The 27,998-nt window shown below is 40.9% G+C and overlaps 1 protein-coding gene across 8 annotated transcripts; it reads left to right on the top strand.

Annotated features, from left to right (window-relative positions):
• LOC109060628 (transducin-like enhancer protein 3-B) lies at positions 1–27,995 on the top strand. Of its 8 annotated transcripts, none has more exons than XM_042727729.1 (21): positions 1–70; positions 1,576–1,767; positions 2,469–2,569; positions 2,903–2,966; positions 4,362–4,406; positions 9,953–10,015; positions 10,125–10,229; positions 15,718–15,922; positions 16,073–16,089; positions 19,154–19,273; positions 19,975–20,025; positions 20,101–20,253; positions 20,675–20,807; positions 21,053–21,231; positions 21,673–21,749; positions 22,133–22,382; positions 23,133–23,380; positions 23,496–23,643; positions 24,056–24,206; positions 24,517–24,593; positions 26,384–27,995. In XM_042727729.1, exons 2-21 carry the CDS (start codon positions 1,744–1,746, stop codon positions 26,489–26,491), a joined length of 2,319 nt encoding a protein of 772 aa, XP_042583663.1. In that variant the 5' UTR covers positions 1–70; positions 1,576–1,743; the 3' UTR covers positions 26,492–27,995. The 8 variants fall into 8 exon arrangements, with proteins under 8 accessions (XP_042583663.1, XP_042583669.1, XP_042583667.1 ...); XM_042727735.1 differs by lacking the exon at positions 1–70 and adding an exon at positions 124–1,069 and having other exon boundaries at positions 10,125–10,199; positions 15,721–15,922; positions 21,056–21,231; XM_042727733.1 differs by lacking the exon at positions 1–70 and adding an exon at positions 124–1,069 and having other exon boundaries at positions 10,125–10,199; positions 21,056–21,231.
• The last annotated feature ends 3 nt before the right edge of the window (positions 27,996–27,998 follow it).

Genomic DNA, 27,998 nt, shown 5'->3' with positions numbered 1-27,998 from the left:
ATAGGTTGGGGTTTTTTTCGGGCGCAGACGTGGGCATAGAGGGTGTTGCTGAGCAGACAGCGTGAATCAAGTAATGAGGGCTGATTTCACAGATTATGCTGTTAATTTGAGTTACATTCAAAATCGGTAGCATAACTATACATTGGCAATGAGGGTGCTCTCTGGCTTCACTGTGTTAGACGTCCTTGGAAAGGATAAAACAGGACATTTGATGGATGTTTGGGCTCAAATCAGTCGATCAGCTGTTCACATATTATTTTACATCAGTGACGGATTCGCAGTGTATTGAAAACATGGCATTAAAACATTATTTATGAAACGTCAAAGCAAGTATAACCAGATTTGATGCAACTTTCCACTGCTTTTGGTTGAAACAGCAGCAGTCATGCTGTTAAATATGTGAATAGAAGCGCAACAGACAATTTCGCTTGTAATATGTATTTCTTAGGCTACGATCTATCTCTTGAGATTTCAGTTGGTGGCTAGACTTCGAACAATCGTCGCTCATGTAAGTTGTTTGTCTACGGGGAAAGCAACCTATTTAGAGCCAAAATGGCGAACATGAGGTCAGGTTTTATTGACCAATCAGCACGCGTCGAACAGACGTGCCCCACGTGGGGATCCCGCGTTTGATTGGTCGGCGCGATGAAGTCCTTTCCGAGCTTTGATTGGTCGTGTTCGCTTGTTCTCGCTGTAGTTGAGCCCGCGTGTCAGTGGGCAGTCTGTGTGTGGTACTGCGAGTGTTGGAGAAACTAGGCAAAGCGATTGCGAGCGGTTGGCACGTACGAGCCAAACTTTTCACAATCAGACATTTTTAAACAAACGAGCAAATAGGGATTGAGAGATTTTACCAACTGCGGGAATACTGCGAAGTGTGTTCAAGCGAGAACCGAGTCTTAACATTCTCGAAGCGATTGTAGGCGCTGCTTTTGTAGGGTTGGGATTGATTCCCAACCAGCGCCTAATACTGATCGCATAAGGTCACGAGTGGAGGACTTCGACGTTTCCTCGCTGCAAGGAATTACTGCCGTATTTACATTCGTGGAAAAGGATTTTATGGAGACTAAAGGTAACGCGGAAGATAACTTTCAAGAGAATCCACTTGTAATCTAGACTGTTTATTTAGCAAAGTCAACACTCTTCGTGCTTTATTTTCTCCGTTCCTGTTTTGTAATTTGCAAAGCTGCTATTGTCGTATTTACTTCTAAGATCGACATTGCTAAGCGGAATAAGTGTGTAATTTTTTGACCCATTTATCGAGGACATTGCTCTAAATTGTTCGGGGTTCTGTTGTTTTATGTCTTATTAGCGTGTTTTAAATTGTTCTCTAATCTTGTCGGGTTACATTCAAGCAAACAGCAGTCAGGTAACATAATCTTGTTATTGCGAGAAGACTCATAAGCAGCTTGTTAGTCGCAGCTCGCAGCGCAGATGACAAGCAGCAAATGTGTGTTTGACTCGCGCTACACAACTATTCTGTGTTTACAGCACGCGCAGCTGAATGCTTGACTCTTATTGGAGATAATGAACCAGCGCGCTGTTTTTTTTTTTCTTGTTCCTTGGCTGTGTGTGAAGGATAACGGGGTTAAATCGGGTATAAGGAGCGGGAGAAGCGGTGGACGGACTGGGCTTTGTGTGTCCGCGAGTGCAGGGAGGGGTGACCGACGGGCTCTCGCTCATCTACTCGGATTACTGAAGAGCGCCACATCCCTGGATCTTCACCTCAGAAAGGATACATTCAAGATGTATCCGCAGGGCCGGCATCCGGTGAGTAACATAAATTATATTGATGCATTGTGTTCAGGCAGCTGCGCGCAAAAGCGCGTTTACCTTCTCCACCGTTGAGCACTATTGTATCGCGTGACGTCTCCCTCGCCTCGGTCCTTTATTTCTGCACAAACTAAACAAGGATGTACTCCTCTGGACGTCTGTTAGCTTGCTTTTGAACAGTAGTGCGTTTTCATTTCACTTTAAAGTGGAAAAACGTTTAGAAAAAATGAAATGAGGGGAGTCAGCTGCTCGTTTTTCTCCGGGGCTGTTTAGACGCAGTGACCCGTCTGGGTCACGCCGACCGCTGCTGAGTGTTGGAGGCTCAAAACCACCGACTGGCCGAGCTCGAGGGAGCGCCTGGGCACTTCTGACGAACCGCAGTTCAGCTCCGATGAAATATCATTTCCCTGAAAATCGGGAAGCATGAAATGTGTTATTGACACCCGTGGTTATACCCATGACTTGCTCAAAAACACAGTGAAAGTAAAATCTGAGACCTATGGACTGCCGTAAAAGGAGTAATGGAGAAGGTCGTAGGTTGTTTTGGTAATGGTGGTAGGAAGTCAAAGGTACAATGACATGCTAAAAACTGTTGTTGGAGCAATAGCATACTGCATCAGTGACTAGGTTGGATTATATTAGTAACATGAAGTTTATCCTTTGCAACCGTTCACATAAATGATTGATATTTTTTTCAGGCACCTCACCAGCCTGGCCAGCCAGGCTTCAAATTCACTGTAGCTGAATCTTGTGACAGGATCAAAGATGAATTTCAGTTCCTTCAAGCTCAGTACCACAGGTAAATATGGCTGTGACTCATTTCACACCTGTTACTAGACTGTGAGGCGGCTCTGATGCTGATTTGATTCTGTGTAAATCAAATGCAGCATCAGTGCAACCTTAAACTTTGCAGTTGTTAAATAGTAACTATAACAATGTTGTACGTTATATACCTGTGTGTGTATAGTAACTGTAAATGTTTATAGTTTCATATTTGTATATGTAATTGTCCCTGCATAAGTACATATGTCAATAAGTTGCATGTGTATGTGACCACATAGAGAACTTTAGGTGGCTTTGCCATCCAGGAATGCTAGGAACTCATTATAATGGTCTTTCTCTTTCCTTACAGTCTTAAAGTGGAGTATGACAAACTGGCCAATGAGAAGACAGAGATGCAGCGGCATTATGTCATGGTAAGAGCAAGATGTGGTTTGTTTTTTTTATCTGAGGTCTTCTATCTGTTGATCTTTTGTTCCTCTGAAAACATCAATAGGGTCACCAGCTAGCTATCTGAGCTGGTGTTTAGTATCCACTACCCCTATTTATTGTGTGATAGCATTTGCATTGATTGCACTGGAGGATCAGTGTTGAGATTATAAGAGTGTGAGCGTTTTTATTTGTTGTGAAATGCCCGGAGGCTGTTTTGGGCAGGGAGTTACTGCTTGTTCCATCCACTCTGACCCGAGGTGCTGAGTGTCTCTTGGTTCGTGTAAGAGAAAGGCAGACTTGCTCAGTTTAATCAGATTTGGATTTCTGGAACAAACAGCATTAAAGAGACCAGTCCATTGTAAATAATTTATCAAGATTATATAATAATTTTATGATGATGATGATAATAATAATAATAATAATAATAACAAATTAAAAATCAACCAATGTATGCATTTATTCAGTGAAGGTGTGTATATTTGTTTTTGTCTTAAATTACATAGAGACCTGACCCAGATGTAACATTATCAACCTTCAGAATGATTGCAGTCTCACTCAATATTGACCCTTGTGTGCGATTCAGGAATTACACTAATATTAGTGTGGCTGAACGCCTCTTATTGGAAGCTCAGTGAGTGGAAACGGAATTCCATCAGGATGTGATGTAATAGTGCACAGGTTGAACAGTGTTAACCGAGCTCTACTCTCTCTTATCTTATTTGAACATGCAGTAGATATTGACTCAACATGCAGGCACCTTTGTTAAATATTATTTTTCGGAGGAATGCCGAGTGGTAAAAAGGCCACTACCAGATAAATGAAATGAAATACACAGCCACGCTCTGAGAAAAAAAAAAAAATGTTTGCAGTAGTTGTTCAGATGAACATAATCTGAACGGCTATTTTGAGTATAGAAAACCACTTTTCTCTTGAATTGACAGAGATGCCTATGATGGAACTGAAATGAAATTTTCAATGAAAATAAATGTTTCTTAGAGATGGGAGAACAGTGAGGAAAGGGAGAGTAACTAATGGTGGATGAGATGCTTATTTGTCAATCTTTGCATAGTTTATTTTTTAAACCACTGTTTAGTTATTGGTATGAGAAGTGTGCTTTCATGAATGCTAGTAGTGAGTAAATGCCACTAAACAAATGTTGCCAGAGAGATTCATAAACATTGCTCTCTACTCCTATAATCAGGCAATTATCTGAGTCCTAGCTTTGTGTACACATTTTTTTTTCATTTTTCATGGTTGTTAAACTAGGAAATAAATTGGGTGCATGATATAGGTGATACTCTTCACTACTGCAGTAAATAGCATTATACTATTGTGTGCTAAATGCATTTCTCTTTTTTTTCTTTTTTTTTTCCTTGCAGTATTATGAGATGTCCTATGGACTGAACATTGAAATGCATAAACAGGTATGTAATCTTCTTGGACCCCATATTCTTTTCATTGTACATTGCATGGGATTCATTTGGGTGACTATTTTTATTGTACAAGACAAATTCTTCTGGTCAGAAAGATGATAATGGCATGGAAGGTTTCTTGCAGATATTACAATGGGTGCGAGCGCAAAAACATGCAAGCATGCAGATTGAGTAGTGATATGTATGATTAAATTGATTACTGTTAGAGGCATAGTTATTCGTGCATGGTTGAATCTGGCTTGTGCAAGTCTGAATCCATTTCCCGATTCTTTGTTTCCTATGCTGTCCCTATAAATAAAAGTGGCAGAATGTGGTGTCTGCACACAACAGAACTAAAAATAAAATAAGCAAGAGAAAGATTGAGGCCTGGCCAGATAAAGGTCACTAGGTCAGCTGTGTCCAGCAGGAAATCTTATTTAACCTCTTTTAGTAATTGATGGGAATGGTTGGCATCACAGGAAGTCCTAATTGTTGTCAGCCTGTATGGGTTTTTTTTTCTGCAACTGATCAAATGGGGTTTTGTAACCAAGTGAGGTTATGAAATTGATGCACTTTAAAAGAGATACCAGGCAACACCCCTATTTTCTATAAGTTCCTCTATTTCTCTATCTCTCGATGTCATTAGTAGTGATATGATGTATAGTCATATGAGGAGGGCTCAGTTTGAAGAGGCCCTTTATGGTTCTCACCCTGAGGCCTCACAAGGTTAATGGTATCAGTGTGAGGGTGGTGAGTTGTAACAGCATGCGCAGTCCATCAGCTACTCCGAGTGTGTGTGTGCGTCTGGGCCACATGTCTCTCTCTCACAGACACTGCATTTTCTGAAAGGTTCTGTCAGGCACTTATCTCCAGCTGTGAGAGAGACAGAGAGAAAATGAAAAGGGAGGGAAGGAAAGGTACAGGGGCTTTGCGCAAACAGGTTAATCGACTGGCTTTTTTTCAGAGCCTCTCTTTTGTTTATCAATAGGGCTCTGACTGAGTGGACTCAAACGCATGAATTATTCATCAGAGCATGGACTCCCTGCTCTCTCTGGAGTTAGTGATGACAGCAGTCTGATAACACATAGTGTGCCCTTCATCTAGTGTTTTTGGAAAAGAAAGGAAAGGGAGGAAAATGCATCTAGGTGCCAGATTTGTCATGTGCTTTCAGGATCCACCAGATTCAGATTAGTGTTAAATAACCGTTTTATGTAAACACACTCGAGAGTTTGTAATGGTGCGAGGGTCAGCGCTAATCTTGCGGTACGTTAGAGCCTCGGGGCAGGATGGTGAGTTTTAGGGTCTTGAGGGGAGGGCTGGCCGTGTGGGGGCAGGAAGTGGACTATGCTGTGCTTGTCAATGTAGCCCTTTAATTACTGATCCTCAGAGGCCCCTGATCTGCTGTCCCTCTGTGTTTAACACAGTTCCCTCTGTTTTCATTTTCTTCCTCATTTTGTCCTGAAGTGCTCGCTGCTGAATGAATGCAGAACTAGTGTGTGTGTGTGTGTTATCATTGGTGTGGCCGTATTTGGTCAGTTCTTTGTGTGTGCACACTAAGCCAGATTCATTAAGTGAAGCTCAGTCTGTGGCCTTAGAGGGTGAGAGAGAGTGAGGAGGGGGGTTGAGACTGGCAGTGGGGAGGGAACTTGTTCAGATGAATAATTTATTCAGGATTCCAGGAATTGTTTGCCAAGGTGATGATGGTCGATTTGATTCTGAGCCAAAGCAAACTGACTCAGAGCACACTGCAGTCTCTCTTCAGATGTGTTTGTGTACATGTGAGTGAGATGTCTAGTGGTGACAAAATGCACCTGCATTATCATGGCAGGCCAGTAGATTCTTAACAGAATGCAGACAAGGTTATATTATAATATTTTATTCTGACAGTTTGTCTAGTTTAAAACCCACTATTTTTTTGAGCATTTGTTTGTATTTTTATTTATTTTGTTACATTTAATTTATTGCACCAATAATCCATTTTTATTTGCATAATGCCTGATATTAAGCTCTGTTTTTTTCTCGTCTAGACAAAAATTAACCGTGAAATCAATTGCTTTAATAGTCAATTGGCATCACATTATAATTTGTAATATGCAAAATGTATATATACTTTTATTTAGCTTAAAAATGCATTTGTTTTAATTATTTAATGCTTTAAGAATGAACTTTTAAGTAAGCACTCACAGTTAAATATCCAGTATTAGCCAACATACGTATGTTTTAAATGTAGACCAATACTCATAAGTTAAAAAGTCTCAATTAATCCATTGTTTTTGAAAAAGCTGCACTGAATGAAGTGTTTTATTGGACTGCAATATGTAATCAAATGCAAGCCTATAGGACATTTTAAGCTGCTTGCCACATTGCATCTTCATTGTTAAATATAGATATTGGTGTGTGTGTGTTTGTGTATAAAGTTTGGGTCACATCTGTCTCTCAGCTCTGTGCACTGAACCAGGTGGTCGTGTCTATGTCCTTTGTGTCCGGCTTCAGCAGATGAATGCACAGAGAGACACAAACATCACTAAACAGTTCCAACAGGATTTGTGCTGCAAATGCAGCGAGGGCAAGACAGAGGCACCCTGTACAGACGACTGCTGCTCAATGTAGCCTTTCAGCCTGAGGGAAGCCGAGGTTTAGAGGAGCCTGTGTCAGGCGGGAAGGAATGAACTCGAGTGTGTGAATGCCACTGAGTGCTTTGGTTTATTTGTTAACTTGTCTTATCCGTGAAGATAGCTTCATCTGTCATCAGAATGTATATGTTTGAGTGAGCATGTAAATGTAAGTTCAACTGTACAAACTCGCTCCCTACTTTCTCTCTCTCTTGTGTGTAATTGTTCATTGAGTCACGGAGACAGTGCAGTGGTCTGTGTGTATGTGTTCATTTGTCAGTAAGTGGCTCTCCTTCAGTGTGCAGTTGTTTTGCAGCATATTTAATCCTCATCAGTGTCTCCCTGCACTCAGCTCGTACCCACAGCAACAGGTAAATGGCTTCTGGCGTGCCATTGACAGGGCTGTGTGTGAGAGCTCTTCACACGTTGCTTGACAGCACTGAGCACCTGGGATTGTGAAGCTGAGCAGAAAGCCTCTCTCTGCTGAAGGGCCTTGTTTTCACTCCCTGTGCCCTATTTTTTTTTTTTTTTTTTCCAGCCTGTGTGGGAGCTGTTCTAGTAGCTTACGGCACGCCTCTGGAACTTAGCAATACTGCACTTCCTGTTCTTATCCCATGGTGCAGGGGTTTAATCTGAGGTTAATGTCGATTGTAGGTTTGTGTAAAGTGATTGTGATTCAGGTCCTTTTGGCTGTTTTTTTTTTTTAAATTTATGGAGTCTGTCAATGGTAAATCTCACAAAAGATGTCCAGGTCAGAAAAAAGAAAGAAAAAAATTATTTTGCTAAAGAAAAAAAAAAGAGATTATTTACATTTTGGCAGTTTCATGACTATTTTTATTCCTTCTAAATGTATTATTACTTGCTTTTTGTTGTTTAGTAATTCCCTTAATTATCTCTTAATTTATTCTCAATTTTTTTATTATAATGGCAGTACAGTATTTTTTTGTCGCATAATGAGATTAGAGGATAAAATATGAGTCAGTGTCACAATGCAAAAAAATCTTAAAGCTTATTTGTAGTGTCATGATGCAAAAACATTTTGGTTTTTATGAAATTCATCCTTGTATCATATCTTCCCTAAAGTGTTTTTATTTTTTATGAATGTAAATGTTTGATATTTTTTACCACAAGCCGCATTGTTTGATTCAAGCCGGCATCACAACAGGAAGCAGTTTTGCTGAAGCAGGAGCTTACTGCTCTCTGTATTTAGATTCTGTGGTTCATAGTGTGCTGTGTACTAACAAGTCATATGCCGTATATCAGTAGGAAAGTCATTTCTGATAATTGTTGTGGAATATCTTCTCCTTTGGACAGTCACCAGGGTTTTTTGGCTCAGGCAGAAGGGTAGTGTTTCCCAGTCCTCTCTCTCTTAACACACACACACACACACACTTTACCCCACCCATGAAAGAGAAGCCGTTACTCCCCCCTTCCCCCGTCTGCCTCCTTTCATCCCACATTAATTTGCCAAGTTGATCTGATCGACAGCCCGAAAATTCAATTTAATGACCTGCCCCTGTGCGCGTAATATGATTTTACTGCCTGTTATGGTCAAGCAGAGCTCCAATTTACATAATGATCTGAGGGAGAGATAGGGGCGGACCGGTTGCTGTGGCAACCTCAGAGTGGCATGCAGGAATGGAAGCCAAGGGGAGGAGGGGGGTGAAGCGATAGGGGAAAAAAGCTCTGTGTACGGCTGGCGTATGAGAACAGGCAGCGTTTTCATGTTCGAATATTTCCTCACTTTGGTTAGATACCAACAGATTATTGTTGTTGTACGTGTTTGTTTTGCGAAGGAGCGTGTGTTTGTGTAGCAAAGCCGGGCTGAGAAAGCATTAATAGCTCAATGACTCTGAAGGGGTGTGGAGAGGGCTTGGATCCTTTGTTCACATCCCTAGAGACAGTTCATCTCAGGTCAGAACTCATCCACTCTCGCCCACTCTAAAGAGAGACTGAATCCATCAGAGTGCCAGGGTCAGCACCCTCCCACAGGCGCAGAGGTCACACTGCCAAAAAATGAACGGAATGTGGCTTGCAGTGAAAGAAAGAGAGAAATTTCTCTCCTCCCTCACCTGCTGGGCCATCTGCTCCAACCTATAATCAATTTGTTCACCGCCCCATACTTCCTCTCCCCCTCCCTCACACTCTCCTTTCCCTTCTCTCCTTTTCATTCTGAAGCGTTAGCATAGCTCATGATGAAATATAGCTCTTGGGGGCTTCAGGTAGCCGTGAGTAATGCAGGAGAACCAGAGCATGTTGGTTGATTACCCTGTCCGTCTCTCCATATCAATAAAAGTCATTTTGAATATTGCTGTAGGGCTCCGGTTCCTTGCCTCCTGCGCTGCTGGAATGGGAGCGCGGGGAAAAATGGTAATTGCTCAGTATTGCCATCGTTAATCTCCCAGCACCAAATCAGCATTAGCATATTTCAGCATCTTAATGAAATAATCTGTCTGGGTAATGAGGGGGTGGGGGGGTGGTTGAGGCCAGACGACCCCCCCCCCCCATCCCTCCTTCTCTCTCTCCATCTCTTGGCCAGATGGGCACCGCAGGCCTTCTGCCCATCTTGGCCTGGCAGAGCTGTGGATTTGGCCAGATCTGTTTCAGTAGCAGTGTGCTAGAGCACTGTTTGATTTTGTGAGCCACACACACCATATCAGCGCTCAAATTGCCTCGTGTTCATTATGCGGCGAATCAGACACATGGCAACATCAGCGAAGACAGACGTTTCTGAAGTTTTTACTTCATTAATCAGGAGTTCTGGAGGTATCCCATCATGCCTCGTTTAGATGCACGGAGGCTTGATTAGAGCATTCAGCAATGTGAAAGTAACGTGAGAGTGCTGGAGCGAACGCTGTCGTGAATTAAGTACATTTGAGTGATTAGAGAAGAGCTGACAACATTGAATAACCGTACTGTTTGTATGTCTCTGTTTTTCTATTTCAGACTGAGATTGCCAAACGACTAAATGCGATTCTTGCTCAAATCATGCCTTTTTTGTCACAAGAGGTAAATATTCTCCATTTCTGCTCATAAAATAAGCCGTCTTAGTGCCATTATTTCTTTTAGTCCATGCTAATTTTTTAGTTTATTGATTTGTCTTTTCTCTTTCCTCCAGCACCAACAGCAGGTTGCGCAGGCTGTTGAACGTGCTAAGCAAGTGACAATGACAGAGTTGAATGCCATCATCGGGGTACGTGGACTTCCCAATCTGCCTCTCACCGTGTGTATACCCCTCTTTCTCCTTCATTTGACCAGGGCCAGGGACAAACCTGCACACATGCAGCTCAGTGTACTAATGCATTCATGCCTGGCTCCTAAATGACAATTGGATTTATAGTATGTAGCAATAAAGATCAAATTAGCTGCTGAAGAAGGTAAACTAGCCAACTCCCACAGGTGGGGTTTGGGTCAAAGGTGATACATCAGCTGTAATCCTCCACTGTAAAACCTTCAATCTAACACCCATCACCCCAAAAGCTCTTAAACAGTCCAAGGGCAAATCTGTGATTGCCAGAGATTTTTATACTTGTGTTCTAGGCAGAGATCAGGATTGTTGGTGTGTCTTAGTCCCATCAGTCTCTTGCTGCAGATTTGCCCCTGCCCTTCATGGTCTGATTTTACTTTTTAATTTATAATGTCATATGTTTACACCATGATGTTTGCTTTTTTATGCCATTGTTGTTTTTGTCTCATCAGTGTGTGCCGCTTGGATCATTTGAGTTCATTTGTGCGTGTAGTGCTTCTCTCTCTGTGTGTCTGTTTGTCACAGGGTTTGAGAGGCATGTGGAGAGAAACATGTTTAAGCTTGTGTAGTTAAGCTCTTGTTTTGATCACACAAAGGGAGAAGTCTAATTCTGTCAGGGTTGTCTGTGATAAGCCATGTTAAATACTTTAAAGAGCTTGTGTTAAGGAGCATTGAGAAGCTTCCCATTGACTTGGGCAACACAAACCTTACTTGAATTTAACCAGTTTCTGTATTAGGCTAATTACACTGTGCCTAACCCCTGGTTATTGTCATTCTAAACCCTGCTTTTAACCCTGAGTAAAGGTATGTTTCACACTTGTATTTTAGAAGTGGGGCTAACAATGCTTTTTACCTGAAGTATAAAACATTGCTCCAGAGTTGGGATAGCATAATAAATTGTGGTGCCAGTCTTGTGCAGTGTGGAAAGATGCGGTGTTAGAATGTTATGGCTAAATGCTTAGCAACAGACAACCAATCACATACCTCATATTACCGTTATGGAAACACTTCACTATGTATAAACCGCATTTGATTTGGAAAATGCCATGCTTACCTTTATAGTGTGTTAACTTACAGTACAGTCACCAACACACAAGATGAGGATGCCTTTAAACAAGTTGCATGCTGTGGTTGTCCAGTCAATGACACTGACATCACATATAGGAACATTAACCTGGGGTGTGGGAATGTACTGTGTGAAACGTCAGCATATGAATACCCAAGTGTTAATTTTGGGTAAAGTATGAAACGTGACGCAAGATAATCCAGGAATCTGTTTAACCCAGGTTTACAATGATCCAGGGTTAACTGTTTCAAGTGTGAAATATCAGCCAATGTATTTGATTCTAATCTAATAAGAGAGAATTTTATGCCGTGTTTAATGTAAATTATGCATTTCTGTAGTTCAGTAGACTAAGAACAGAAGTACTCTTACATGCGCATTTAATCACGGTTATGTATACATGATCTTTCTGTCCAAATATATATAGTGTGTATTATTTGAAAGATTAAATCTGTATTGTCACCTCTGTCTTTCAGAGCAAGCACACAATGCTATGCTTGATAAAGACAAGCTACAATCACGTTATCTAGGACCAGTAGTAGTTTTAAAAACCAAACTGGTGTGCTTGCTTAAGCATTTCAAAAAATATGAATAATTATTTCTTGGTATCTTAAAAGTTTCCATTTGATAAAAAAACAACAACAACAACAACAAAAAAACAATGATTGTTGTAGTGAAATCTACTAAGTAACTAAAATCAAACTTTTGTTGGATGTAAAAGTACTTAGTGTGTCTCCTGTGGTGAGTGTTGCTATCCAACTTTGATTAGCTTGGGCTGGGCTGGTGGGTAGGAGGTCCTGAGCTGTGTCAGGACAGCCAGAGCCAGATATTGGAATTCATTTAAGGCAAATGAGCCAAGACTCTGACCCCTGTTTTCAAGGTAATTGCTTCCTCGAATCTGCCTGAATGCAACTGTCGATGGGGCTCCATCATTTAACAGCTAGCCATTCAGCAGAGCAGCTTGGCAAGAGGTGGGGGAGGCATGGGGGCAGGGCTTGTTGCTTCTGCTCACACATACACACACTTAGCAGTCACATGGTCATCATGATGGTGGATAAATAGATGTAGTCAGGCAGACACTTGCCGCACTGTTGCAGGAATTAACACACACTCTCACACACATCCTCACAGGCTTGGAAAAAAAAAAAACAAGCTTTTATTTGTTGGCTGGTGAGATGGCAGGAGATCAATCTGTGTGCCCTGACGGAGAGGGGGAGGGGGGTCATTAAAGATTCACTGTTAATCAGGAGCCAGCAGCGTTTGGCACAGAGAGAGAGAGAAAGAGAGGAGAAGGAAGATTGTGAAAGGAGAGAGAGACATTGAGAGAGGGAGTGATATCTACAGGGAGGGGTAGAGGCAAATAAGTGGGTTAGCAAGAGAAGAGAGGCGCCTATGAAAGCTTTAGTCTGTGGTAACACTGACCTGTTAAAGTGACAGTGCTGTACATGTCTGTGGCTTTGCTAATAAGTTACAGCCGACAAGGTTTTTATGTTAATGATGCTGTAGCTGTGCCAAAAAAAGCAACAGTATGAGTAACGCATACACTTGCGCATGCATATATATAAAGATCAATCACAAAGTGGTATTATGTTAATGATGCTGTAGCTGTGCCAAGTATTGAAATTGTATTAATAACTTAAAAAAAAACATTAGCATTACTAATAAATAATTTAGCAGTATTATTTTTATTATTATAATTTTTTTTTCATTGTAAACTGATTTAAATTATAATCAAGTTGTGCAGCCCAAATATACATTCAGACTTAGTTCGGCAGAGGTAAATTCACAATTAAAGACCCGATTATGAGAAGTCCTAGCCCTGTTATACCTGGATTTAAACTGTCTCAGGTGAATTGATGGCTATTAAAAATAATTTAAAAGCCATTTTATCATTTATATGAAAAGACTATGTATATACAAGTATAATCTGTCTTGGCTCACCACTTGAAAAGCATGTTAATACAGGTGTGATGGTTAAGCCAAACAAGACCTTAATTTCATGAAAAGTTGTAAAAATTGTCTTAATATAGAAATCAGTGTTTTTTTATGTAAACTGAAGTGGCAGAGGTTTGCTGCTGGTTTGCTTTTTGTTTAGATACAGAACAGCAGATTCGTTTTGCATGCTGTATCTGTTCATTTGCATTTCAGATTTCACACTAGCAGCATAAATGGCCTCAGTCTGACTCAAACCATGACTTATAACGATGAAGGTGAATGCTTAGCCAGATATATTTGTCACTACTATGCTATTAGTGGAAGACTAGTAGGGATCATTATCTTTCTAGGACGGTTAGGGTGTTCAGCACTGTGGTTAGGTTAGTAACACACACATTGAAATACAAAAGCACCCTTCATTGCTGAAATAGTGTTGGTCAGCGTTCATGTGCCTGGGTGGATTTGTGAAGTAGTGATGTGTTATTCATGAGTGAGCGGTGTGAGCGTGTAATGACATGCTCGTCTCTTTTCTCTCATCAGCAGCAGCCTCATGCTGTCTACCCTGCTCTGATGGTCAGTGCTAAAGACAGCCTCTGTGTGTTATATTTGGGTTTTTGAAGTGAAGTTGAGACCTCAATGTTATTTAGACCCTAATGCTTCTCAGTGTTATCGTGTGTGTGTTCTGCATTGTGCTTCCTTTAGTCGTTGGTGTCAAAGCAATGGCTGTTTACTGGGAGAATAGTAGTGCTTGTTCACACAGGTTCATAAATGTTTTTTATATATTTGAGCACTCTTTACATTGAGGTGACCACTGCAGGACTGTTGATACATCAATACAATGCTTGATACATAATTTGATTGCTTAAAACAACTGAATGCATTAAAACTAAATGCACAACATTTTGCATGAGAAAATATTTGTATTTAGAGCTAAATGTTTTGCTTACAAAATCTTATCTGTTCACAACTCGTATACATGCACTACTGTTCTTTTTATTTGTTTGTTTGTCTTTTGTGCTCACCAAGACTGCATTTAAGTGATCAAAAATGCAGTAAACAAAAAAAGTAAAATTACCATTTATTTTAATACATTTTGAAATGTAGTTAATGGCAAAGCTGGATTTGTTTTTGGTGGCATGTGGTCCTTCTGTAATCACATTAATACGCTGATTTCTTATCGCATTTAAAATTGAATTGAAATGACTTAAATTTATTTGAAATATATTTTTTGTAAAATTTATAAATGTCTTTACTGTCACTTTTGATCAGTTTAAAGAAAAATCATATTGACCCCAAATTTTTAAATGGTAGTGTATGTCCGCTTTTTATCTGAAATTGAATTTTTTTTTGTTAAGCACTAATATGAACTGGATTAGTTTTTGAGATGGTTATTAGTTAAGTACTGATGTAGACTGATTTGGAGTTTTGCAGTTATTACTAACATGGGCATGTTTGTAGAACTACTGTAGATTTGGGAAGGTCTTGTGCATTGGATGTATGTGTCACAGGACAGTTAATCCAGCAAAATTGGTCTGGTGATAAATTCTATAATTACTGCGTACAATTGTGGGAATTGAGGTATAAAATTCTGTGACTTTCACATGAAAAGAGATTCTGATATTTTACCCAAAATGTCTAAATCCAGAATTTGAAAAATTATAAAAATATTTTTTTAACAGACATTAAGCAATGACAAACATAATGTTTAATCCAGATGGAATTAAGATAGATCACACAGTGCAACACACATTTACCTGATCATATCAGTTGCATTATTACATCTTTCTCTCTCAGCTGTAAACAGCCACTGCTTCGACGCCATGTGTTACAGGCCATTAAATTAACACAAACATAGAATGGCTTGTCTGATTGGCTGTTGTAAGGAGATGGTAACCACGGACCTGTGTAAACTCTCTCAGAAATATTATGGGCTGTGAGGTGACTGTTGTGGATGCCGTTCATTTGATGTTTACCTACATTTTGCTTAACTCACTTGACTGTGCGCGCGTGTGTGTGTGCATATGTAGTATAGTAAATGAATGTGTGTACATATTGACTCAGAAAACAAATGCCAGAATGCACCCTTATTTTAATATAGTTTATTGATTGTATAGGATAGGAATGTGTAAAAATTCTGATTGAAGCTTGTGTATCGAGTTAAGGTTTTATGTATTTCTGGTTTGTTGCAAAAAGATGCATGTTAACTATTGTAGTTTAAGAGCACTGCATGTTTAGAAATCTGTAGTATGTGTCGGAGTGAGCTGTTCCTGCTGAGCTCAAGGAGGGCATGTCCTTGTGAAGGGTGTCCTGCTTTGATCCAGCCACTAATGGAGGTGTTAGGGTGCCAGTGTTCCTCTCCATGCATCCTGTGAGAGAGGGGCTTAACCAGTCACCTTTATTCAGTGTGTGCTGTCCATATCCCTTTTCCCTCCGACCCACTTGATGTACATGTTTGTGTGTTGACAGCAGCAGCAGCTCCAGGCTCAACACCTTTCTCATGCTGCCCATGGACCCCCGGTCCAGCTGCCCCCTCACCCCTCGGGGCTGCAGCCCCCAGGCATCCCTTCAGTCACAGGCTCAGGGTCAGGTCTGCTGGCGCTGGGAGCTTTGGGCAGCCAGGCGCACCTGCCAGTCAAAGATGAGAAGAACCATCATGACCTGGAGCACAGAGGTAATGCATGTATGCACCGAAGAGAAAACAAAAACAAATTTCCTGACACGCTACGCTCATGCTTTGGTAAGATAATAAATGTAAATGCTGACTTGGTGTGTTTCTTTCTCTGTTTCTTTTAATGACTTCATCATTCTCCCATGGATAAAGAGCGGGAATCTAGCACGGTGAGTTCTGTCATTTTCTGATTTTCCATGTCTGTCTCTACTTGCTTTTTAATGCAGTACTTCAGTTTCATTCTTAATGAGTTTTAGAGAGTAGGCTCTACACACCATTTCCTAACCTGTCCAACAAAAAAAAAAAAAAAAAAAAACTGCCTTGAGCATCACATTTCTCCATTTCACATCTCTCACAAATGACTCCTGTTGTGTTCCACAAAATGTAAAAAATTTTGTAAATTGTGGCAGATTTTAAATTTTTCGTTGAACTATTCCTTTAAGTCCTGGCGTTTGATGAAGAGGGGAGTCAGCGGCACGTTAACAGCGTGAGGAGAGGAGAGCAGGCAGCATTAGGGCACACTAAGCCTTTAAAAAAAAAAATAATAATAAAAAAGAGAGGGGAGCCTTCTGTATAATCCTACTTTTAATCCAGGTAAAAAATGCGCAAAAGCACAGGCCAGGGATTAGCAGCGCTATAATTTCATCACAATTAAAAAAGACTTTGACTCTCTATCTTAGAGGATTTGTCCTCACCCACTCTTCATGTCTGCGGCTCCTGGCTCAGATAAACCTGACTTATTCAACCATATCTCATTGCCTCCTCCTTTGTTTCTCCTTGTGCCTCTTTTCTTCAGTTTTGTTAACTGCTCTTTCACTCGTTCCTTTGGCTCTTTGTCTCCACAGCTCTCGTTCTGTCCCTCTGTGCATATCTCTTGTCATGTTTATTTGTAGTTTTCTTATAACCACTTAAAGTCTCCCTATCTCCCAAATGCTGGATTGCCCCATTTCGCCTCTAAACTGGATATGCAGAAAGATTTGACTTGGCAATCGAGTTTTGTGTGTGTGTGTTGAATGGGCAGCAGTGTGAATGGGTGCAGTCATGCCTGCAGAAATCAGACTCTGCTGCTGATTAGCGCTTCGTGCAGCAGCGGCCATCCTGCTCTCTGCCCGCCAGGACTTCCTGTTGTCACGGGTCATCTGATAGCACCGCTCTGACTTTGCTTATTGAGTCACGTTAAGCCTGTCTTAAAAGGTCAGCCTATTAAACCCGCAGCTGAGACGCACACATACACGCTCCCCTGTCAGGCTGAGAGAGCAGTCTAGGTCTGTTTATTACTTTTGGATTAGCAGAAGAAGGGGGTGGGGAGAGAAATGGGCTGCTTAGTGCTGACAAAAGCAACACTGAGATTGTTGTAGAGTGTTTGTGAGTGGGGTTTAAGCTGCCGGGATTCCTTTGTGTCACCTCCAGGAGAGCATGGAGTTCCTTCTGCCTGGAGATCACTTCCTTTGGCCCAGCCACATCCTCCTTTTCATCTGTCTCCCCTTCTCTCTCTGCATGAATAGAGGTTTGTCAGTCAGACTGAGAGTGTGGGCTTGGCACTGAGATCATGCACTGGCAGTGCCACACTCTCTGGCCCAGAGATGGTGCCCGCCTGCCCAGCCGTGCTCACAGAGGGAGCGCCACTCAGCCGCTGCCACTCTCGGTGCATTCTGGGCTATGTAGCTCCAGCTGCTCTTCCTTCCTCCTCTCCATCCTGTTTTTTGAAGGGCTTCACAATTTGTCAAATTTTGATTGTTGCAATTTACAATATTAAACAAAATGGGAAATATTACTATTGTAATTCACTGTAAAATAACAAATTTTATTTTACAGAAGAACTATAAAATTACATTACTATTAATTGCGGCCATCTTCATTTGTTTAAAGTATAAAACAATCAAGCTTTTTAGACGGAAAACCACAGTATTTCCTTTAATCTTTTTTTTTGACTGCTTTTTATCATAATTTTAGAGAAGATGGTTAGTTGGTATGTGTTGTGTTTTTAAATGACCTAAACTCATAGCTCATGCAGAGATGTAGTTTGTGAGGTTCAGCATTTACTATAAACAAGCCACTTTGAGAGAAAGCCAAAAGCCAAGCCACTTTGCTGCTTGCTTGTATATGGAATGCTTCCCTCCGAAACACACCGCGCATATATTTATCACAGCATTTGTACAGCATTTGCAATTTGATAATCGTCTTAAGCCGTATTGCTATTTCACTTTTATTTTGATAAAGTGGTCTTGGCAGAGGGCCGGGGAGTAAAAGTGGCATACATGGACCCGCTCCCTCTTTTAAGGCCCAGTCGTTGTGGTGAAAGTGTGGTTGTTTGCTGTGTCGGGGTGGGCATGTGCAGGAGGGTAGGAAAACAAGCTGTCGTCCGGCTGGATAACTCTCTGGGTGAGGGGCCGTTTATTCTGGTCTGGTGTTTGCGTTTCACTGTGTTATTCTCTCTCTCCCCCCTCCGTGCTGCAGGGATCAGTTTTCGCTTGACCCTGCTGTCCAGTTTGGCTCATTGGCATTGTGTAATGCTCAGTGCAGGTTGCCCAGGGCTGCGAGGTTAGCCTAGAATGTTTGAAGTGTGGTGTGGTCAGGCTGGTTTAGAGGCCTCACTCTTCAGGGATAGTTTGCTCAGCTGTCCCGCCTGCTTTGCTTCATGGGGCCTGGGCTTGCTTCCTTGGCAAGCCCCACTCTCTCTCCTTTTCTCCATGCCAGGGAGTACGGGGTGATCTAACAGGGCTTGGGGCTTAACCCCCTTGCTTCTCTGTGTTTACCTTGTACAAGCGAGGAATTTACACACATGGCTTGTTTAAAGCCACCGGTAGCCCCATGTTGCCTCTGATATTTGTATTTGTGCTGCTGAGAGTCTGGGCCATCATGAGCATAGCTGGCTGTCTGCAGCTAATGAGCTGAACCTAAAGTGTCTGTTATGATATTTTTAGGGAGACGCTCTTACGTGGAGTGTTTGTTAGAAATGTAATAAACCTGTAAATGTAAATATGTGAATGCTACATGACATTTGAGGGGCTCTGTCAGTTTGGGTTTCTCAAGATGACATTTTTTGAGGGAGGATCCTGAATTATTGATTTGACGCAAGTGCAGAATGTTTATATTCATTATGCTTTATATTATTATGTAAATGTAGCATTGTTTCAGGGGAACATTAAGTGTTTGTATTGTCCCCAAGTGCAAAATGGTAAGCTTTTATTTGTGATTTGTGCTGATCAACTTTTTATTTCTTTGTCTAAGCAGAATAATTCAGTATCACCGTCAGACAGCCTGAGAGCCAGTGAGAAACACAGAGGCTCGTCTGAATACAGTCTGGACCCGAAGAAACGCAGAGTGGAGGAGAAGGACAACATGAGCCGATATGTAAGATTCTGTATAATACAGCCCCACATACAGAAATCTGTTGTTTTAAATGGACATTCATATCGTTACTTACAACAGATGTAATTTAGCTGTTCAATTAGTGTTTTAAAGACTAAATTTAAGTGTGCATCAGATGAGGCCAAATGTGATCTAAATGTAAATATAGAGCAACTGATTTTGCACTATTAAACATCTAATATTTACAGATCTTTGAGTGATCCGATACTGATAAATTGTCCATCCTTAATTAAGTCATGTGTTTTTTTTGCTGTTAAAAAGTTTTAGCAAGGTTAATCATAAGTGTCAGTAAATACTTTTACATATTTCTATTTAGTTCTTTGTGCTTTTTATCTGTCCAATAGTCCTAAAAAGCATTTTGAAATTAGAACGATGTAATTTTTAATTATAATAGTATTTGTCAATATTACTGTCTTTACTGTATATTTGATCAAATAAATGCAGTCTTTGAGCATAAGGCTTAAAAAAAAAAACTCTAAAAACTCTTACTGACCCCAAACTTTTGAATGGTAGTGTATATTATGGTGAGTGTATATATAAACTGTCTATACCATGCTAGAAATGTATGATTGTTCATACTGCTGTGTTTTAGCCAAATGTTTTTTCTCATATCCATGTTATTTTTAGAAATCCATAATTTTCTTGGATCACTCCGGTATTTAACTGTTGTTTATACACTACAGGACAGTGATGGCGACAAAAGTGATGATCTGGTCGTTGATGTGTCCAACGAGGTAAAAACTAGTATATCTCTTTCCTATTTTTGGTTGCCGCTCTTTCGTAGTTGACATTTCTGTTTCCAACTGTAGGATCCAGCCACTCCAAGGGCCAGCCCGTCTCACTCTCCTCCTGAGAATGGACTTGACAAGGCCAGAGCGCTGAAGAAAGATGCCCCCAACAGCCCGGCTTCTGTGGCCTCTTCTGGGAGCACACCCTCCTCAAAAGTGAAGGACCACCAACATGTAAGTGTTAAGGAATAGAGGATGGGCATTTATGGTGTCAAGCCTCTGCACATTTGAAAAACCCTCTTCCTCTCCTTAGCTTTATAGCTGCAGCATAAATGTCAGATTGAAGTGTAACATGAATACATCAGCTACTGTCAGACAAACAGCGGCTTAGCCGCTAGCCTTGGATAATATCTCAATGCGCTTAGCTAGCCTCAGAGGGGAAGAGGAGAAAAGAGAGAAGAGAGAGTGATTAAAGATGAGTGAGAGGATGATGTCTCGGGGAAGGGTTCGGTCTGAAGTTTAGCTTTATCCTCCTCAGCTATAATGAGCTGTCAGTGTTTGACTGGATTAGTGCGAGAGAGCTCTCTGGATTTTAAGCATTTGTGGTATGTAGCTTTAGCTTCGTTAATTCCATCTCTGTTCCTTCATCTTTCAGAATGACAAGTCCTCCACCCCTGGTTTAAAGTCCAACACCCCCACCCCACGCAACGACGCTCCCACCCCAGGAACCAGCAACACCCCTGGACTCAGGCCCATACCCGGAAAACCACCAGGCATCGAAGCGCTGAGTAAGTAGTTAATGTGCACTTTTAAACCTATCCATTCATTAAGCATTCATATTCATTGAAACTTTTTGACCATATTTCTGAGCATTGGACAACGTTTTGAAACCAGCCACCTGAGCTGGTGATACTATGTGGCTAATCTGGTCCAAAGAAAAAATGATGGATCTATGCTGACCAGTCAAACCTGTAAGTGTATGCATGCATTCATAGCTTTTCATCTTCGGCTTTTCTTCTTCATATATTCCCAGCAGCACCTGCTCTACGTACACCACTGTCGATTGCGGCGCCATATGGGGCTCCGTTTGCAATGATGGGTCACCACCCAGAGATGAACGGCTCATTGACCAATCCGGGTGTTTACCCTGGCCTTCACATCTCCCCTCAGATGAGTGCCGCAGCCGCTGCTGCCTATGGACGCTCACCTATGGTTAGACTCCCTGTCTTTATTTTCTTTGATTTACATATACATTCCTAACAGTTTGCAGAAGCTTGTTGTCCGGTTCCAGTTTTCTATTTTTCTCTCTTACACACACACACCTCCTGTTCCTCTAATCATCTAGAATGGCCTTAAGCAGCTCTCTTCCATAACATTACATGCATACACTTTTTGGATAGCATTCTGGTTAAATATTACCTCTTGCATTTGTTCTGCATCTCTGTGTTTGCGCTAATGGCATGGGAAGTAACACTTGTCTGGGGGGTCTTTAATAATGGCTTGAGGGAAGATATAAAGCGTGAACAGCTAGAGCTAAACTAGAATATTAACAATATGACAATAGAGCTGATACAGGGAAAAAATAGAATTTTTAAAATCAGTTTTGCAGCTTACTCTTTAATGCTAAGATACTAAGATGTCTGTGTGTTGTAGGCGGGCTTTGATCCTCATCCCCACATGCGTGCCCCGGGTCTGCCAACAAGTCTGACCTCTATACCTGGAGGGAAACCGTAAGTGCTTTTATTGAGCTCAGACTATGCATAACACGCTACTGTTAGAATCCTTTTTTTTTTTGGGGGGGGGGGGGGGAGAAATGAATTAATTCAGCAAGGATGCATTAAATTGATGAAAAGTGACATTTATGATCTAAGAAAAGATAAGAAAATGCTGTTCTTTTCAACTTTCTGTTGATCAAATATTGATAGTTTTCATAAAAATATAAAGTACAACAACTGTTTTCAACATTGTAAATAAGTAGTGTTTCTCTGGATTTCTGTTTCCAAATCAACATAGAATGATATCTGAAGGATCATGTGACATGTTTGAGAATTTCTTATTGATTTATTGATCATTCCAATTCTTTTATCTCATTCTTTTATGTTTTGATAAATAGGGCCTACTCCTTCCACGTTAGCGCAGATGGCCAGATGCAACCAGTACCTTTTCCTCCAGATGCTCTGATTGGACCAGGCATTCCCCGTCATGCCCGTCAGATCAACACACTCAGCCACGGTGAGGTGGTGTGTGCCGTGACCATCAGCAACCCCACGCGGCACGTCTATACTGGCGGCAAAGGCTGCGTGAAGATCTGGGATATCAGTCAGCCCGGCAGCAAGAGCCCCGTCTCACAACTCGACTGTCTGGTAAAAAATCATGTTGTCTACTCAGTCCACACAAATGACCAGAATTATCTTTTCTGAAGTACAACTTTTTAATTTTTTGAACATTTCTATTTTTAATCTTTATCCTCCCTTTAATCCCCCTGCTAAATAAAGAACCAATCTTCAGGCTATGTGTAGTTATTCTAGGGGAAAATACCATGATGACTCTCCATTATCCCCCTCAGTCTGTGCAACTTGCTTTTTTGTGTGTGCATGTCCCTGTGCTTGGGCCATAGTACAGAAAGCGGTGTATTTGATGAGCTGTTCGGCCATTATAAAGTGATTTAATTTGTCTGAAAGCCTGGACTTATTGATCTCCCACAGGAACAGGTCTAGAATTCTCCTGCTAATTTGAAAATGTGCTTCATCCTGGTGCTGCAACTAAAAACCCTTAAAAGCTTTTCCCTACCCACTTACCATTCTGTGCCCTCTTATCGGCCACCTCTCCTCCTCGATTAACCTTCATAAACACAGGTTAGACAGGATTTAGAGAGGCAGAGCAAATAACAGGGAGCTGAACAGCTGCTTTTGAGCCCTACCATTTAGATTGGTTCACCTCTTCAGCCTGATTATTGAGGGGCTGTAGAGGGACATTTGTACATATTCTTGTAAAATTTAGTACAACCCCCCCCCCCCCCCCACCACCACCACCAAAAAAAAAAATCTTCTTTTAATGCATTATTCCAAATGTCTGTCTCTCAACATGTGTTCCCTGCTTCTCTCTCTCTTCAGAACAGGGATAACTATATCCGTTCCTGTAAGCTGCTTCCGGATGGCCGCACTTTGATCGTTGGAGGGGAAGCCAGCACTCTGACCATATGGGATTTGGCCTCTCAGACTCCCCGTATCAAAGCTGAGCTCACCTCTTCTGCCCCAGCCTGCTATGCGCTGGCGATCAGCCCTGATGCCAAGGTCTGCTTCTCCTGCTGCAGTGATGGAAATATTGCTGTCTGGGACCTTCATAACCAAACCCTTGTCAGGTAGGAAGCATGCTATGTGATGCTGCATGAAGTAGTGTTTCTTTGAGGATAGATATGTATACGCTGATCTGATGGATTGGATGACTATGTGTATATGTCTTATCTATGTATGTAGGCAGTTCCAGGGCCACACAGATGGTGCAAGTTGTATAGACATTTCCCATGATGGCACCAAACTGTGGACAGGTGGACTGGACAACACCGTACGGTCTTGGGACCTGAGAGAGGGACGACAACTCCAGCAGCATGACTTTACTTCACAGGTAAACGTTACACACAAAAAATTAATGTATAAACATTGAGTAATATATAATATCATTGTGAAATATTATTGCAATTTAAAATAAGCGTTTTTAATTTATTTATTTTAAAATGTAATTTATTCCTGTGATTAGCCATTACTCCAGTCTTCAGTGTCACATGATCTTTCAAAAATCATTTTAATATACTGATTTGGTTCTTATGCTGAACCTTGTTGAATAAAAGTGTTAATTTTGAGGGGGAAAAAATGAACACTAGTGTATTTATGAATATGTATGTGTATACTGTACATTGCATTGTAACACTACATTTAAACATTTTCTTGACTTATTTTAATGACTTCTGTACTCTTCCATTTCTATGCATGTTTAGAACAGTTTGTGATGGGCTTTGTGCTTTTGTGCTCACATCTAGATCTTCTCTCTGGGCTACTGTCCGACGGGCGAGTGGCTGGCTGTGGGAATGGAGAGCAGTAATGTGGAGGTGCTTCATCACACCAAGCCTGACAAGTACCAGCTGCACCTGCATGAGAGCTGTGTCCTCTCCCTCAAATTTGCCTACTGTGGTAAGACACTGTTACTTCACCTTATATGTAGTGCATCTTGCACCTGAGAATAAATGGGAGGAAAAACATTAGACTTGCTGTATAATATATATCTAAGACAGAGTACTTCAGCCTTACTTTAGTTTTCAGTGGTGTTTTTCCATTTTAGTGGGGCCAGGTTGCACTTTGTACCACCCCCAGCACTCTCTCTCTTTTTCTCTTAATGGCCCACTCTACTTCCAAATAAGTCGAGCTGTAGTGAATCAAGTCATTTAGATCAACCTTGACTCTGTACCCATTAGTGCATGTGTGTTTGTTCCATTTCCTAAAGGTAAATGGTTTGTGAGCACTGGGAAGGACAATCTCTTGAATGCCTGGAGGACTCCCTATGGTGCCAGCATTTTCCAGGTATGTCGATCAATACCTCATTCCCTCCCCTTGCTACAGACCATAATACAGTGGGAATGTATGTGTGTTTGTGTGATTTGTAGTTAGAGATTCATAGATTCTCTATTTTCAGGCTTTCTTTTGGGTCTTTTATTCCTGTTGTAATAGGGTGTTTGAGTGATGGCTTTTATTTTTGCTGTGGAGATACAGTTGTGCAGAAAATAGGCCATTAAAATGCATAAAACAACATCTTTGTTGACAAACATTTTGCAAGTTTAATGGCTTAGCGCTTAGTTTGAGAAAGTGAGACTGCCATTTTAGAGCCATTCTGAATGGCCTTGTCAAAATAATGGACATCATGTCAGTGGAGCAGCTACAGTTTAATCAGTATTTATTGTTAAAGTTTAAAACTATTACGTTGTTTCAATGGGTGATTATAAATAAATAAATAAATAAATGTTTCAACTATATATCTGATGAAATCTAAAATAACAAAAATATAAATTACTAAAACTGAAATAAAAAAAAAATAAAGCTAAAGGGAAATGTAAAAACAAATAAACCATTTTACTCAGTCATCTGCTATTGCACTCTGGGTTTGTCATATTGTTTGCTCTCTGTTTACTGGTGAGCGTTTGCTCAGCAATATTTGTGCTTGGTTTTTTGTGGAGAAAAGTTATAAGCATCATTTCAGTTCTATATAAAATTATTATTTAGTCTACTATTGTGACATGCAGGCAATATTCCCTGAATTAAATAATTTAAAACATCTTTCACCTTCCCAATTTTGCATTTACCATCTGTCACATTTCACGAAAATGTGTATTTTTGATCATCTTTACTATTATTATTATTATTATTATTTTCTTTCTTTCAAGTTCACTGCTGACATGATAATCTGTTATGATGATCTGTTAATAGTGTTTAACACAAGGAGTTCTTGCTGACATTCAGTTAGGGGCCGTTTACACTACAACGTTTTCAGCAAAAAATGGGAACATTTTTGCCATTTCATGTGTTTTGCCTATTCGTTTACACGACAGTGGCATTTTGGGGACTGAAAACATCCCCATATTTTAGCATATTTTTGAAAACTGGTTTCAAAGTGCAAGTTTTTGAAAACGGCACCGTTATCGTTTCCATGTAAACACCCAATACTGGAATCTTTGAAAACGGTATTAGGTATGTAGACATACGCAGTGTGTCGATTTTAAAGGCAAGCACATGCAAACGTACACAACAATGGCTGATTGTCGTTGCTGCTCAAGCGTTTGCTAACACTTCAGCAAAGTGTGGATTTACTTCACCAATATTACAACCAACAGCGGAGATGCATCATATACAAAATATAATTGTCACTTCCCTACAGGTACTGTTTACTAATAAGGTGAACGCGCCAACTACTGGCCTGGCATACGTAATTCAGCGTTTTTGGCCATTTTCGTGGATATGTGTAAACGCGAATTGTTTTGAAAACATTGTCATGTAAACGTGAAACATTAAAAACGCAAGGAAAAAACTTTTCCGTTTTTGAGTACATCGTTGTCGTGTAAACGTAGCCTTAGATGATGGCCATTAAATTGTTTGATCGACTTAAGTCTCCCTGCTTCAGGCAAAAATCACACAACTCTGCACTGCTCGCATGCTTTGCCAATTGTCTACACACCTGCTTGCTTCTCAGAGTGGCTTAAATGCTTCAGTTAATATTTAGAAGGGAGTGATGTTGACATGCTGCTCTGTGGTTTATGATGTCACTGAGTCTTTGTTTGATCATGTCAGCTAATCGTTTTCCTGCTTTCCTCCCTCCACAGTCCAAGGAGTCGTCCTCTGTCCTGAGCTGTGACATCTCAGCTGATGATAAGTACATTGTGACAGGATCTGGAGACAAGAAGGCCACTGTTTATGAAGTGATCTACTAAATTCACTGCTTCGCCAGATATAAAGACCTATGTATGGAGTTTCTCATTGGGCCTGATATTTAATGGATTCAAGGGATCACTCCTCCACTTTTTCCTCCTTTTATAGTAGGAACCCAGGTTAGGAACTGGTCGGTCCTTTGGGATCGGTTCCCAGATGTTTTTATTTTTAGCGCACCTGGATTCTTACAGCAGTGGAGCAGTCCTCTACAGATCCAAACGGAAACGTGTTAAACTGTCCCAAGGACTTCCTGATGGCACTAATGTAGTAAATATTGTCTTGCCTTTGCTTTCGGTCTGCTCATGGGATTGTGTGTGCCTATTCCTTCCATAGTACCCCCCCCCCACCATCTTTCCTTCCTTTTAACAAAAAGTGAATGATCTGTGATGTAATATGAAGCAGTGCTTCAGTTTTAGCCTCCCGCTCCCTGGACAATTTGTTAAAAAGTGTATATATGGAGTAATAAAGACGTTTTATAAATATATAATTATATATATTTCCATGTCCTGATATACTTGTGATGGGTTTCTTTGTCCTCATGTCCTTAATGCTTGATGAATGTAGATTAGGACACACTTTTTAATTTTGATTTTTGTAAGCACACTCTCTGGGCTGGCCATTTGCTAAAAGGCTCATGTGGAAAACCCCTTCCTGATCTTAGTACTTCTTTTTTGCTTTTTGAGCCTATGTGCTGTTCATGGAAATGGGATCAGACTGGAATCCTGTGGAAGTCAGAATACGACGGAAACAGCCCAGAGGAGAGTGAGGAGATGTTTGTAAATTGACAGCGATGTTAAACTTGGAGAATGACTAACTGTACTACTTTTCTGTGCCCTTTGCATTGTGTGGCGTCTTGTTGGAAAGAGGAATTCAGATAATGAAGTGTGATTGTAACATGCTGACTTGGCGTGGATCGCACATTGCGATGAGTAACTTGCCAACTGATCCCATAAGCGGCCCCACTATAGTTCGCTGTTGTTGAAACGGGATATGACTCACCCCAGTGATTGACAGCTTACTTTCGGTATTGAGCTCCACCCTAATAAGCCTGCAGCCTTGTTTTCACTCACAGATTGATGTAAACCTTCTTCTACGTGAGTGATCGGAGTCAATTGGGGATTCATTTCTGTACAAGTTGAGCCAGTTTTCTAATGAATATATTCATTGCCTGCACTGACTTTGGTGGAAGCTCGGTGTGAAAGTGTGTGCGCTTGAGAGAGAGAAAGAGAGAGAGAAGAGAATGGCTCTTTTAAACCTGATCCTGGCTAACCATTTTTGTGTAAATGTGGACTGTTTTAACTGTTGGTAACTGGAGTCTGTTTCATGGGGCAACAGCAGAACTGGTCACGGCAAACTCTGACTTTAGTACAGTACAAAACCTTGACCCACCTGCCGTTCACAGCCTCTCAACTTCACACCAAAGTATGTAGCAAACTGTTGTCAGCACTGATCATGTACAGTTGTTAATAATTCAATAAACTTTTTTTTTTTTTTTGTGAAACGTGTCAT

Source organism: Cyprinus carpio, chromosome B7, assembly GCF_018340385.1.
Source record: "Cyprinus carpio isolate SPL01 chromosome B7, ASM1834038v1, whole genome shotgun sequence".
NCBI classification, from domain to species: domain Eukaryota; kingdom Metazoa; phylum Chordata; class Actinopteri; order Cypriniformes; family Cyprinidae; genus Cyprinus; species Cyprinus carpio.
Note: the sequence above shows the minus strand (reverse complement) of the source record. Positions and strands in the feature narration are given on the sequence as shown.